A 15,450-nucleotide genomic window follows, 5' to 3' on the forward strand; every position below is an offset into this window, starting at 1 on the left:
GTGAGGTCTCCACAAAAACTGCTCCCCCTGGTGGCTGGCTGCTGTATAGGTCAAAAAATCCTGCTCCCCAGCCATTCCAGATTGGCTGTGGTCAATTTTAAAAAATTAATACACCTCATAGAAATGTTTCTCACATCTAGTTGTTGAGGTTTTGAAGATATTATTGGGCTGCCTCATATCCTTTACCTGCTGTGAGCAGACAGGATCCAGGAGACAGAGAAGGAGCATGACTGAAGAAGCTCAGTCCTGGACCCTGTGGAGGTGGAGACTGGCTGAACTGGACAATGATGGACAAACTGTCATCATCTATTTTATTATGGAGCTTTTTGCACTTTTTATACACCTTCTCAATTTTGTTTTCTGGATTGCTGCTGTGACTTCAATTTCGTTGTACTTATTACAATGACAATAAAGTTCTATTCTTATATCCAGGTCCTCTTTTCTCCATGAAGTTGTGTTTTCATTAGTTATTAGAGGTTAAGAATGAGGATTTACGTTTTAGGCTTTATTGACAGCTGCTGTTCTTGTGTACTTTTTTCATAGGTTGTAAAATATGTCAGAAGGGAGAGCAAAGACGAGATTAGACTCTCAAAAGAAAAAAAATAATTGTTTTTTTCGTCACCTTGGTCCACTCGGATTCTTTCTGAGTCCCGCAGAGCCACACTGACCACTCTGTATACAGTCAATGACTCTGATCCATATTATGTCAGATCAAACTGCAAACATGCTTCTGTATTGTCCTGAACATGCAGATGTTAAATTTGTCTAAGTGTCATCAGTACAACAGAGACATGTTGCTGCATGTTGTGAAACAAAGACATGAAAAGCCAGTTGATGTTCTGACTACAGTTTTAAGTTAGCATTGAGATCTAAAGTTCATCATCTCAGGCCCTGTTGACACAAACACGTTTTATCTGAAAACGCTAAAACGCAGTGAAAAACGATCTGCATTTACACATAAATTCTGAGGGACTGAAAACACTGAAGCAAGCATGCCAGACATGTAGTTGGTGCCATAACTGTCTTGTCCAGAAGCTGCTTTCAGTAGATCCCCATTGAAGTAGAGTTGGGCCGATCATCTGGTGCATTAGCAAATACCAAGTGCAGAAGTGGAGCAACAAATGCACATTTTGATTCAACAAGCACAACACAGTAGTCTGCGACGACCGAAACAATGGTACTGTTGTGTTGTATGCGCTTGCATATCCACTGAAAATGCCGGCTTACTGTTTACATGGCAACAGTATCAGCAGCATTTCAGAAAAGTTCCTTTTGGAGGCCGTAATGCAACAATACTTTTGCGTTTCACCCTGAAACCATTGTTATGGTCTCATCTGGTCTCTGATCTGAGCTGCTGTTAACTTGGGATTGCTGAGAATTGTGACTCGGGTTAACTTATCCTCAGAAGCAGAAGTGACTCTCTCCAGTTTCGTAGTAGAGCTTGATAGTTTTTGTGACTCCATTTGGGGACACATTTAAAGTTTTTGCAATTTTCTGAACTGACTGAACTTTATTTCTTAAAGTATTGATGGCCAACTTTTGGCCTGTATTGTACATCCTCTGTGTATGAAACAATGTACGTGTGCATGGGTGCAGATTTCAGAGTAAAGAATATGCTGCTTCAAAGTGATAAACTTCAGAAGTAAATCTACAGAAATTAGCCCGTTTTTCATCTCAGCCACTGTTAGTAGACAGCTCTGGCGACCTTTGTGATAGATACTTCTTAAAGCTCTTTCCTGTTCATAATTTTTAGTCATAAAGTGAAGTGCACCTTTTTTGAGTTTCTTGCGGTAAATCTTGTTGCTGTTGCTCTGTGGAAAACTTATCTACATTTTCCTCCAAAAGGCCAAAGGAAAATGAACCCCCCCGCCCACCCCCCACCCCGTCTTTGGTATCAAAGATGCACTGAACATGCAATGAAGTGCAGGCACCTGGAGCACATTTAGCAGCAAACTTTAAAAACAAAATATTCAAGGTGTCTTAGGATAGGATATCTTACACAAGCTGTGAAATGATGGTTTCAGTTCCAAAATGAGGAGTCAAAGCGGTGACTTTAATGCCATTCATGTCTTCTCACTTGACCAAATATTTTTTTTAACATCCTCCAATAAAAATAAGGCTATGTCAAGGTCATGGAGTTTCAAAAAGATAAACAATGTAACACAAAATTGAAGCCAGACAATTTAACCCGCTTTACCACAAAGTGGTCCAGTATGGAACAGTGCAGTTTGGTTTGGGTTGGGGATTTCGGAAGCTTGATCCTGTTTGTGTTTCCACAGCCAACTGTGCCCTTTTGGTAGGCGGCATGTAAGCCAGATGCAGATAGCTGTGTCAGCTATGTAATAGCATGATGGCAGCACAACACAATGCACCCGGCTAATAAATCCAACAAAGAGGAAAAACTCAACAAATCGCTCATTTGGGCTATATTTTTTCATCCATCGCCAGTGTTATCATAAAGTCAGCTCGTCTGCCGTCTTCAGGTGGGTCAGCTGACCCAGAGCTGACCTGGTAAACAAACGTTTGACGGTTGTCCTTACCGGTTTGAGCCTGAGTACACGGACGAGGAGCTCCATGAAAGAAGGATGCAGAGGGAGAGAGACGAAGAGCTGGCTCGAGAACAACAAACAGGAACACGTCCACGACTCAATGCAAACTGGTCGTGCTTGTGGACAGTGTTCGCCTATGGCAACAGAGGAGGAGTGTGTTTGTGATAACGACAAAAAATATAGCCCAAATGAGCGATTTTGCAGAGAATATGTCCCTCGCTGAAGCTCCCTTGCCGTGGCCCCCGCTAAGTGCGGCTAAAATCAGCTGGATCTAAATAACTTCTGAAGGACTCCGAGCTGCACGATGTTTGTCTGAGTGAGTATATGAGCATGCACACACCTATAAATAAGGTCCAGGTGTCAAAAAACCAGAGTTGCCCTTTAAGTGTAAACAGAGGTCATTATCATTTAAAAAGGTTGTAAATCTAGTTCAAGTAAATTTCAGCATTTTTTTGTCTGCTTTCATCATATTAAACATAATTATCCAACAACAAAATGCTGAGTGGCTAGTAACTTTAGAAAACCACTGGCCACAATGGCTGGTGAGCAAAAATGTTAATGTCAAGCCCTGTTCATAATATATGAAAAGATGCCTGAACCTCAAGAGGACCCACTCACATGGTGGGGAAAACATGACAAAATGTTACCTGACCTTGCCTACTTTGCTAAAAAGTATTTGTGTGTCTCAGCTTCAAGTGTGGCTTCAGAGCGTGTATTTAGTGCATCTGGACTTATTTGCAGTCCACGAACAGCACGACTTACAGAGGAGCACACTGACATGTTGGTGTTCCTCTCACAAAATCTGAAGTGAGAGGAATCTTGTTCCTCTTTTGAAATGCATTAGATTGCTTAACACTTTGCCCCTACCCCAATTGCAGAAAAGTTGCTAAACAAAAAAGAATTATTGCATTGCATTGTTTTTTATTCCCTACCTCCAAATACAGTTAAGTGACTTTTGAATGTGTGACAAATATCAGAGGCCTCTAAATAAGTGCCCTACCTCAGTACAATTGCACTGTATTTATTTTCAATTGCTTTAAAATGCCTTTAAATAGTCTGACTCTGAGGCCTTAGTTTGAATAAGTGCACTGCACATATCTTTATTTTCAATTGCATTTAAGTTACTTTTGAATGTTTGACAAATATCAGAGGCCTTTAAATAAGTGCCCTACCTCAGTACAATTGCACTGTTTTTTGTTATTTCAGTTGCAGCTAAGTAAATGTGTTCTGTACTGTTCTGTACTGTTCGTTAAATAAAAAGAGACGTTTTTGCACTGAAAATCCCTGTGGTTATGTGGTATCCAAAATCGTATTGAAAATCAATATTTTACAAAATATCGTATTGAAGTTAGAAATCCAGTATCGTGACAAGCCTACCCCACTCTATTCAAATCTGCAGCTGTCATTCCTATCTTGAAAAAACCTGGTTCAGACCCCAAAGACTTCAATAACCTCTGCCTGATTTCTCACCTTCCTTTCATCTCCAGAATTCTTGAAAAAAACTGTTGCTTCTCAACTCCACTTCCAGTCTTTTCTTAGAGTCAACATTTGTGAAGGCTGATAAAAGTTTTATGTTGCTGCAGTTAAACGGATTATAACTTCTCTTCAGGGCCAAACGTTCACAACCAGGTCAGAAAGTCAAAGTGTTACTGACACAGTTTGTTCCACTTCCTCTCTGCAGCTCATGAACATGTCTTAAACTTCTGCGAGTTTTCTTCCTCTTCTTGGAGCTTCGTGTAGGCCTATATGTTTTTTTCGGAATGATGGAGCTTGAGAGGCTCAAAGAGCTGTTTGTCCGAGTCACGTTGCAGCTCAACGTGACTGCAGAGTGCGGGCTGTGGGCCAAAACAAAACGTGATGCAAGCACAACACGAGAATGTGTGTCACATTTGCGGGAGAGGGGAAATGGCCGCCATCACCAAGGTATTTGACCTACTTCTGTAGTCTGAAGGAGAGGGGAGGCAGAGGGGCGCTGCAGCAGCACTGACAGCAGAGCAACGGAGCAGGAGCGCAAAGGCTGACACGGAGAGAGAGAGAGAGAGAGAAAGAGACTTTAGCAACGTGTGTATCTGGTGAGTAACATTTTTAATTATTGTTAACACTTTTGTAAAACCTGAATAGAATTATCAGATTGTTGTCATCTTCCGGCTGCGCTCCAACAATAACTGTACCGACCGTACCACGTGACTCCTTCACGCACCCCCCGGTCCTTCACAAACAAGTCGCTGATAAGAGGACGAGAAAAATCCTTGAGTGGGTTGTGACTGTGTGTATTATGTCGACGTGACCGTGTTTGTGTCCACGGGTCTGTCAGGAGTCACTCATCTGAGCGGAGTGTGTGAACAGCAGAGAAATCTGCTCCTGGAGAAACTTTGCAGGATCGACGCTGATGGTAAGACGAAAAAGACTACTTGACCTGTCATATCGTGACATAACAAAAGAGCAGCTTGCATTTTTAATTCCTCTTCGGTGTCGTGTTTTAGTTAAGTATTGTGCCTGGTGGATTTGAGATGAAGTTTGGGAACTTTACGAAGTTTTGGTTGGCCATTAAATGCGCAAATTTAGTTTTCCCTGTGCAGAGTCGTATCTTCTTTTCAAGAGTACTTATTTTCTGTGTTTAGTAAATGCTACAAAGTGGTTGTTTTGTGTTTATATAATGTGTGTCGTGGTTCGACAAGATGCAGATCGTTTTGTGCATCTCATTGACCCACATTCACCGCAGCAGAGCTGCGTCACAAAGTTTCTCTTCAAAACTTTACGCACTTTGCGTAAAGTCAGTTCCTGCGAGTTTTATCGTGATGTTTAATCCTTGTAAACGGTTATTTTTCTCATGCATGTTAATTGTCAGGCTTTAATGAAGAGTTTGAGTTGGATTTGAAGGAGCTCCTGTGTGTTTTTCTGCATGTATGGAAACATGATCCACAAACCACGCCCACGCTCCTCGACGAAAACAACTTTCACTGAGAGGGATGGCGCTGCTGGAAAAAAAAGCAGTTATGGTTCTGACTTGCTCTGGCCAACTTTTTCCCGGTTTTTAAGGAGGAACCATTTGAAAGGAAGTGGGGTGCAGCCTGGATGTGTTATTGAAAGTGATCAGCGCAAAGTGCGCACGAAGGGGGAGAGTGAAGCTTTGCAGCCTGCTGTGGTTTGAGATTTTACAGTTTACATGAGCACCCAGGGATCGTAAAATGGCTGGTTCTCTCGTCAAAGTATTCTTTTTAGTATTTTTTACACGCAGGTGACATAATGCTACCTCAGACCCCTCCCCTCCCGTTTGCCCTTCATGGTGTTTTTTGTTTTTTAATCTGTACTTTACAACTTTTTTGGGTTAATTTCACCTATTCCTGCAGAATTACTGATAACACATTTTTTTGCTAAAAATCACAACGTATCTGGAGATTCTACTTTATAATTTGCAGGCTTACCCTTACGTTAATGTGTTTATAGGCTGTTAGTTAACAGGAAGTGATGGAGTTTTGGTAAAAATGTGATCATTTCTTGGAAACTGTCTCATAAAGTGAAGGTTTGGACAGGATGTATTAACCCTTCACAGGCCCCTCCACCCTCTGGCTCCTCTTGTATTCATGCTTTTTTCTTTCTTTGAAAATTTTGTAAAAAAAAAATATCACCAGAAATGTTTAATGAGTTATAATCGTTTCAGAGTGTTAATGTGTGTAAATCATGCACTGATTTAATTTCTGATGGCTTTAAGTGATTGACAATTATCAGGATGTAAACTTGTTCATAATTCTGTTGCCAGAAACTTTATTCAGGTCTGACAGTCAGACCTTGAGCAGTATCAGTAGTAAACTGCTATTACCATCTTTTACAGCTGTCACTCAGCTGATAAAGCATTAGGTACACAGTTTAAGGCCCCGTTTACACGACAATGTTTTATCTGAAAACGCCAAAGCAGTGAAAAAAATCTGCGTTTACAAGGAAACGCAAAGGGACTGAAAACACTGTAGTAAGCATGCCAGGCCTATAGGTGGTGCTACAACTATCTTGTCAAGAGGCCGCTTTGGGGAGATCTCCACTGAAGCAGAGTTAAGCTGAGCATCTGGTGAATTGGGGCATACTAAGGGGCCATTTACACCTCAAGGGTTTTAGGGTGAAATGCAAAAGTTTCAGCCTCGTGTTTACACGGAAACAGCGTTTCAGCCGACCTAGAAGGCAAACTTTTGAAAACGGCTGCCAGAGTGGGATTCTTCTGAAACGCTCTAGACACCGTTGCCGTGTAAACAGTAAGCCGCCGTTTTCAGTGGAAACGTTGACGTCACACTCCGCCTCGCATGCGCATACAAACAGGACGAGGCTGATATGCTACAAAACTGTTTGCGTTTCACCCTAAAACCGTTGTGTAAACGGCCCCTCAGTAAGAGTCAAACAGAGGCTCATAGAGCCAGTGGTGGGTGTGGTTATCCACCACCCACAAATCAAATTCAACATGTAGAACACATTGAAGGTCTGTTTGCCATCAGATTAGGCTGCAGCCATATTTCAGATTATGGTTCCCAGCTCTCCTGCCTGAGCTGAACACAGTTTATAGCTGCTGTGTTTAGTGATAAATTTCTTCATTTCCTTTTGACCTCCAATGCTAACCTTTGACAGGCCGACACCGAAGCAGGTGGAGAGTTAGGTTCACCCAGACACACTGTGTGTGTGTGTGTGTGTGTGTGTGTGTGTGTGTGTGTGTGTGTTTTTGGAGATTTATTTGGTGCTGGTGGAGTTGCCTGTTGCAATTATTACTCAGTGGGTTAAGGCACATGTGTTCAATCACATAAAGGAGGGCAGGTCTGCTGGTACATGTTGGGGGTCATATGTTCGTTAGTAATCACACCTCCCTGAAGTTCTGCAGGCCTCACAGTCAGCCTCTAATCTTTGTCTAATGCCTTGTTCTCCCCTAGGGACGGAGCGATGGCGTCTCCTTCAACATCCACAGCAGAACAGGCTGCAGAGTCCAACATGGAGCTGTCACGCCTGAAAGGTATTGAGGCCCTCAACCTCAAGGTGGGGCCAGTGAGGAGGAACCTCTTCGGTCCTGTTGACCACCAGCAGCTGCGAGTCGACTTCCAGAGGCTCCTCTGCATGAGCGTGGAGGTTGCCAATAAGCGCTGGAACTTTGATTTCCAGGGTGAAGTGCCTGGGAAGGGATCCAGCATGGAGTGGGAGGAGCTTAAGTGCCAGGATGTGCCTGCATTTTATCGCAGCTGCATGGTCAAACCTATGACACATCCACTGAAGAGGCATATGTTGCCCTCATTGAGGGAGGGGTCCTCAGGGTCCAGCAGCTCTTCAGGGTCTGGGGATGAGTGTCTCGATGTGAGCCCTAGTAGGTGCTACAGGATCAAGCTGCATGGAAAACGCAAACAGTTGTCGATCAAAGGTTAGTCTGACGAATATCTTAAGTTCTTGGTGTTGATGTTTAGAAAGTCTTCTTATAGAGCCATTAAGTAAATGTGTCATAACACGCCAGCTGCTATTACTGGTTTAACCCTTGGTGACATCATGTTGGTGATGACCTTCAAGTCTTATTGCACAAAAATTGCAGACAGCCTGACCGTGTTTTCTTCATGCTGTGATATTCTTCTGAGGTTGTCCTTTTTTCTCTCCAGACTTCTTTAAGGTGAAGAAGAGGCGGCTCTTGTATTACAAGGCTCCATCTCGGCAGTAGAAAAGAAGAACTACAACCAGAGCCTTCATGGTGTCACCTCACACCGATATCTTTCATATCAGATGTATATATGTAGCATTTTTGAATGGACTGTCCAAAGGCTCGCTCAGCATGGGCTTGAAAAGTCTTCTCACTTTCACAAATGTTTATTTTCAGCACAAGGAAGCTACAGTAGTCCAGACTCATTCATAAACAGTTCCTCAAATAATTCCTTCAGACATGCTCTGCACGCTTTTTACTGTAACCCTCAGCTTCTGAATGAACTGTGAAATCACATTGAATGCACTCTTAATGGGCAGAGAGCCGACTCCAGTTTTACAGATTTCCTCTGATTGTATTTGACTTCAGCTGTTCATCTTTCGTCACCCTTATGCTAAAAGTCCTCTGAGGTTATTTTAGCTAAATGAGTCACAAACACTTGGCTTGGGGTCAAAACCTCAAACAGAGTGTAAAATCTGGCGGTCATGATTGACACAGGGTTAAAGGTCAGTGGTGGAGGCTCAGAGAAGATAATGACTTTTAAACCTTGAGAAATAATAACAATAGTGTTTCTTATTTGAGTATTTATTTATTATTCATTTATTATTCATGATCACGTCACATAAAGAATAATAATTTCTAAAAGAAAAAAATGAACAAGCAATGCATCAAACAAAGTGAAATAAGGTGTTGGGGGAAACTTGTGCCATTGCCCTTTATCATGTTAGACTTAAAATCTTCATGACCCGTAAATGCTCCACTGTTGTCATCACAACAGTGCAAAAAAAAACCCCCACACACATACCAACTTCTTCCTCTTTTTGCTTTTTGTTTTCTGCATGTTGTTTTCAACCTCATGCTTGTATTAATGTAGCATTTCTTTTGTGTTCTCTCCTCCATGAAGGGAATCTTTCCTTTATCACTCGCCTGCAGCTCAGAGGACTCGAGCTTTTTGGTCTCACTCGGGATGACTTTAGATTTTCTAAATCAAGAGCAGAGTGGCTTTACCTCTTTGTCACTGTGCATCGTGTACATGTGCATCAAAGTGTTTGTGTATGAAAGAAAGAGTCAAGTTGTTAAAGTTGTGGCAGTTGAACCAAAGAGAAGTTGCTGTGCAGATTAGACTCACAGTGGTTGCCTTTTATTTGAGTTTTCAGCTGTGGGTCATAAAATGAACCTATAGGAAATCTAACTCCTTCATGGATGAAAGCCATAATCTGTGTTAATCCACTGTTGCTACCTCACCAATCTAAACAAGAAAACAACACGTGATGCCGGGTGGGTTTTTGTGAAAAGAGGCAGAGGACTGATGGTGTCAGTTCAGCAGCCTGACTTTGGTTTGGGTAAAACAGTCAGTGTGTCAGAGAGGAGGAAACTTCACTCCCCACAGGGCCAAGAGAGAGAGGGAGGGAGGGGGTCTCTGCTTCCCAGAGCAGGGAAATGAGGAAGAGGTGGAGGATGAGGACACTGGGAAAAAATTTTCTGGGCAAACACTGAAAGAAGTCATCTCTGAATGAAAGGATTTCACCAAACAGATGAGTGGTCTGAGACTCAGACACGCTTTTGTCCCCCTCCTTGAAAGCCTCTCAGCCTCTTTTTCACCAACAAACCACCCCAGTCTGTGTGCGGTCTTAGCGCTGTTCTTCATGATCACGTTAACACAAAGCTAGAAAGGCCAACATCCTGATTGAAAACCTTTCTGTGTGTGTGTGTGTGTGTGTGTGTGTGTGTGTGTGTGTGTGTGTATGTGTGTGTGTGTGTGTGTGTGTGTGTGTGTGTGAGTGTGTGTGTATGTGTGTGTGTGTCATCTTTCCAGCCTGCCAACAGGAAACTTTAAAAGCCTGTATTAACTTATTTCTTGTTTGTATCATTTTTATATGTGGGGATTTTATTATTAATTCCCTTTATTTGCAACAAATAACTAATTATTCCTGAAACTATATCTTTGCACTACTTTAAACATTGTTGACAAGATAACTATTTTTGTAAAGAACTTACAAAATTAAAGAAAAAAAACAACAACAAAAAACCCATCGCACACAAACAATGTATTTGTTGACATTTTGAATTATTTCCATTTTTTAATGCAGATTTTTCTCGAATTTTAACTTCTTTAAATTCATTTTTAGTCAACATAGGACACAATAAGGAAATGGAAATAAAATATGTCAAGACTTTCCTCTCTGCGCTCCCAAGCAATCTTTGCTTCCTGGTTCAGCTATTACAACTATATCGATGTGTAGCGTTTGCTTATTGACCTGTTCATGCATGAATGTTTTATAACCTTTGTTTTATAATTTAGTATTCATGCATCATGTAAGAAGTGTATTCACACTGAATCAGAATGTTTTTCTTTTTGTATAAACACATGATTTGTGGGTTGTTTTGGTATACTGTTGTCTTTCAGTTTGTTGATTTGTGGCTCCAAAATATAAAGTGTTCATCAGAGCAATACAAAACATGAAACACTGGTCTCATGATATTTTCATTTTATTTTTACTATTATTATTATTACTGAACCCTGAAACAACAGAGGCAGACATTTCTACCCTAAGGAGCAGCACTCTCTGGTTGTCATCACGTTGCATTAAAACCAGACAGTTTTGGATGTTTTAATAACTGTTTCATGTGGTTTCAATTCAGCTAATGAAAGTTATGGCCAACAACCTTTTTTCTTTTGATGCCAATGAAAAAATAAAACATTTCATTGATAATAAAAACTCTGATAAACGGAAGTTTACTGTTTTTGTTTGTGAATGAGACAAAAATATTTGCAGGAAAAGGTCATAATTAAAATCCTTGATATGTTTCCCATTGTGTATGTAATCTGTCAAAATAACATCACTGCATTCCTGCATCGAGCTTGCTGAGTTAGCTGATAGCTTGGTCACTTACCTGCAACAGATGTACTGTTGGTGCGTGTCCATACAGCAAATAGGCCACAGATTAAACATACTTTGACTGCTTCCAGCCTGGTTCTGGTCAGAGCAGGGGGTATTCCATGAAGCAGGCTTAGCTCAAAGACTGGCTTGTTTCGGTTAGCCTCCCCAACTTTGGTAAGAGTTCGGTTCCACAAACGAGGCCTAAGGGATAGCGCAGCCTAGTAACCATGGTAAATTAGCCAGCATAACAAGCCTGGTCCCGGGCAGGCCAAGCTTCCCTTAGCTGTGTCTCAGAGAAGGACAGACGGGCTTCTGAAAGACGCCTTGGGAGCTGCATGTCTCTCATTAAATTCATCTAGAACGGTAATGAATGATGTTCTTAAACATAAATAGAGACCTTTTGGTAACTTTTTCGAAATATTAAAGAATTTGAACACTTTCTGCAACCTGAACACCGATCTGTGATCCAGTGGCGAACCGTGAGTACTACAGCAAAAAAAAAAAAAAAAAAAAACATTTTCATTGAATAAATAAAATAAAAATAAAAGAGGCTTTACATAAAACAATGACTACAATTATTGAGTGAGTTTACAAAAATTACCGAAATAACCTAAAATGATGAAGAAAATGTCTTTAGTTTTTATCTTTGTCAATCTGTGTCATACATAAACTTGTTACTTTTACCCATAAAGAGTACTGGCAGGCTGCTGACACTCTTGAATATGGAGGGAGTCTCCCATTTTTTAAACCCCTTCTCTGGCTGCTCTCCTGGCTTGTGATTTCTCCTGATTGTCCCCCAACTTTAAGTATGCTCCTGTGATTGCTAATATTTTTTGAAAGTCAATCAAGTGATCGACCATTTGAATAAATTTAAGGAGAAACCATTTGGACTAAGAGTAAAGATTAAGTGTTAATCAACATCTTTATCAATATCTGACCAAATAAACACTGGTCTCATGAAGCTCTTAGGCCCCGTTTACATGACAACGTTTCATCTGAAAAGGCTGAAACGCAGTGAAAACGCAGAGAAAAATATCTGCACTTACACAGAAACGCAGAGGGGCGGAAAACTCTGTAGTAAGCATTCCAGGCCTACAGGTGGTACTGTAACTGTTTTGTCCAGAAGCAGCTTTTGGGAGATCTCCACCAAAGTAGAGTTGAGCCGATCATCTGGGGAGTATTCCAGGTAGATGGTTTAGCAAACCCTGAGTCTAATCGTGAGCTCGAGGTTGATTTACACTGAGATGGGAAATTCTGAGTCTCTGGTTCCAGAACAGCTGATATGAATTAGGTCAATCCACTCTGAGTGGGTTCACCTTGAGTTTAGCGCGTGCACAACCAGTACAAAAAGCCATCATCAATGGAGCACTGATACATTGATCCACTTTCGTAAGCATGGAAAAGAAAACTCGCTCTGTGTACTTTACGCCAATTGAATTAGAGGATTTAATGACTTCATATGATGACTACAAATCTGTGTTCATGAAAAAGAGAAACACCGCAGTGGCAGCAAAGGAAAGAGAAGCTGCATGAGAGAAAATTGCTCACAGGGTGAATGCATAATGCAGAATGCACTCATCCATTTTTGAAAGATTGAACTGCAAATTATAGCACACTTGCTGGAAAAGTGGTTGTGAATTATACTTACTTTCATATAGGTGCAATACCATAGGTGTGAGAAGAACATGGCAGTAACTAAAAAAGAAATCTAAGAATTTAATCCAGACAGGTTGGGCACGTTTACTTCACAATAATTGTGCGCTTCCCAAGTTTTATTTATATTTGATTTTTGGTAACATCTGAGTTGTGCCCAGCTAATAGAAATAGGGCAGAAGCCCGTAAAACGGAAGGAGGGCAACCCCCTGCACCTCTGACCGAGGCGGAAGAGCTGGCCCTGAGCCAGACGTCTGGGCAGCCCATTGCTGATGGCATCCCTGGGGGGATAAGTTCATCAAACACTTCCTCACAGGGAAATGAATGTATAAATGTCTCTACGTGAAATGTAAATTTCATTGCATTTGATTTCTCTCACCCTCTCACTTCCTACATTTATATATCAAACCATACCCATGGTGAAGTAAGTGATTAGATGATTAGATTCAAAATGACCCTGGGATAGGATGTGACCTACTACTCGTTACCCCCCACCCCGTACAGTTGTAGATGGTGTTCTGACTCTGGCTGAGAACTCCGGCCACCACCAGTCAACCTGCGCCTGCATTCGTAAGTACTCAGTACTCATATCTTACATCAATACAAGTTTAAAGATAATCTATGCTCTATATGTAAAGCATCTGAGTGTTATTAAAATGGGTGTATAAATAAAATGAATCATTATAACTAAACAGAGTGCTCTTCACAGCAGGAAGAAGCAATTAATAATGAGGATAATGAGGATGATAAGGATGTTGATGAAGAAACCTTGTCTGCTGCCACAGAGATGAATGGAGACAGGCCCACAGAGGTATACAGTAGATGTTGATTGTAAAGCAGATTTCTACCAAATCACATTTCTTCATATCTTTGTGTGGAGTGTGACATTTATGAATGGAGACGTAACTTTCACATTGTTTGAAATCTTTTTCAATAGAACATGGCTGGTCATAACCAATGGGAAGAAGGTCCATCAACCCTACAGCTTGACACAGTGAGATACTCAGTAAATGCCAGGTTGATTCTGCATGTGGGACTGTGGAATTTCATTGTCACCCCTGTGTTTTAGCAGTTACCAGCCAAGGAACTTTACAGACAGCATCTTATCAGACAAATAAAAAAAGGACAAAGAAATTATGTTCTTGGACCTTCAGATGAAGAAGACTGATTTGGAAATTCAGTTGCTTGAACGCCAGCTGAAGTGGGTGCAATGTTAAAGCAGCAATGTTTTAATTGTTTGCATCAAAGTACCAAGACTGACTGTTGCATTTGTATCTACGGGGGGTAAAGACTGATTGAAAACTGAATTATTTGTGGTAAATTTACATCATATTGAAAGTGGTTTTGGCAAATGATGTTCCTCATGGCCCTTCCATCCTGCACCTCAGCAGGGTAGGTGGGATGGTCATCCTCAGGGTGATTAAATTGTATGGCAGGGGGTTGCTCTCCTCTAATAGTTGCAATATTATGGAGCACAACAAATGCCACTATAATGTCGCATGCTCTCTGTGGCGTGACCCTGAGTTTACGCAGACCCTGGAACTGGGATTTGAGAATGCAAATAGTCATCTCAACCCGGGCTCCAGTCCTGCAGTGGGCCACATTGAAATGCTGTAAGGGGTCAGTAATGAGGGCTGGCATGGATATCCTCGGTCCCCAAGCAAGTGGCCATCAAACTCTCCTGCAATTAATACATCCTTTTGGGTTAGGAGAAAGACATTGAGGAATATATGCACACTTTGGTCTACTTACCACGTGCAAATCTATCACTCAGGCCACACTCACGGTAGATCCATGCATCATGGACAGAGCACGGCCACTTTGCCTCCACATTTGTGATGGTGTGTCCAACATCACATATGATCTTAAATATGCAGAGAATGACATTAAAGTAGCATTGTCATATGAGTTATAGTCCTATCACTTCAAGATGTGAAGTTACAGTACCTGAACATTTATGCTGTGGAATGACTTCTTATTAACATAGTCCCCTTCATTAACTGATGGAGCAGTGATAGGTATTTGAGTACCATCTGTGCAGCCTATTACATTCAGGAGCCTGGCAAAAAGATGGATACATACAGATCTTAATGTGAGGTTGCGTCAGAACATCACTAATATGGGCTAACATTAAATACTGTATAATGTAGAAAAATATAATCTTAATTTAGATAGATTGTCATTAACATACAGTGATTACATGACTTGATGTACCTGTAATCCTGTGGAATCCCTCTTTAATGTTCCTCAGGGTTTTGTGCCCGGGGAACACCACCATCATGGGGAGCAGCTGCTTTAAGGCCAATGCTAGCTTGCGCACTGCCCTACACATAGGGTTGCCAACCGTCCCGTATTACACGGGACGTCCCGTATTTGAGCTAGGAGGCGCATCCCGTACGGTACCGCTCCAACAAAAACTCCCCTGGGAATGAAAGCACATCCAGACAGGGTCTGAAGAGCCTGTCTCCATGCAAAACAGCGCAAATAAATTGTGCCTCAATGTCGATTGGATTCCTTAAGCCATAACTTGCACACGGCAGAAGTGAAGAGGCAGGCCTAACTCTGGGTTTCTTATAGAAAACCTGCTAGGGGGCAGGTTAGCTTCACAGAGTCAATTGCCATGGTGAGTCACTCAGTTTCACTTACCTCTCTTCTTGGAACTGGAAACCCAGAGTTTCCCCGATTTCAGGCGTAACATTCTCAGAGTTTTCAC

The 15,450-nt window shown here is 41.5% G+C and overlaps 1 protein-coding gene across 2 annotated transcripts; it reads left to right on the plus strand.

The window, feature by feature from the left end:
• Positions 1-4,422: 4,422 nt before the first annotated feature.
• Positions 4,423-10,356, plus strand: cdkn1d (cyclin-dependent kinase inhibitor 1D). Of its 2 annotated transcripts, none has more exons than XM_074698803.1 (3): positions 4,423-4,621; positions 7,457-7,935; positions 8,165-10,356. In XM_074698803.1, exons 2-3 carry the CDS (start codon positions 7,467-7,469, stop codon positions 8,221-8,223), a joined length of 528 nt encoding a protein of 175 aa, XP_074554904.1. In that variant the 5' UTR covers positions 4,423-4,621; positions 7,457-7,466; the 3' UTR covers positions 8,224-10,356. The 2 variants fall into 2 exon arrangements, with proteins under 2 accessions (XP_074554904.1, XP_074554905.1); XM_074698804.1 differs by lacking the exon at positions 4,423-4,621 and adding an exon at positions 4,736-4,941.
• Positions 10,357-15,450: the final 5,094 nt, after the last annotated feature.

Source organism: Halichoeres trimaculatus, unplaced genomic scaffold (genome assembly GCF_033239565.1).
Source record: "Halichoeres trimaculatus isolate MK-OKI-2021-1 unplaced genomic scaffold, fHalTri1.1 fHalTri1_scaffold_21, whole genome shotgun sequence".
NCBI classification, from domain to species: domain Eukaryota; kingdom Metazoa; phylum Chordata; class Actinopteri; order Labriformes; family Labridae; genus Halichoeres; species Halichoeres trimaculatus.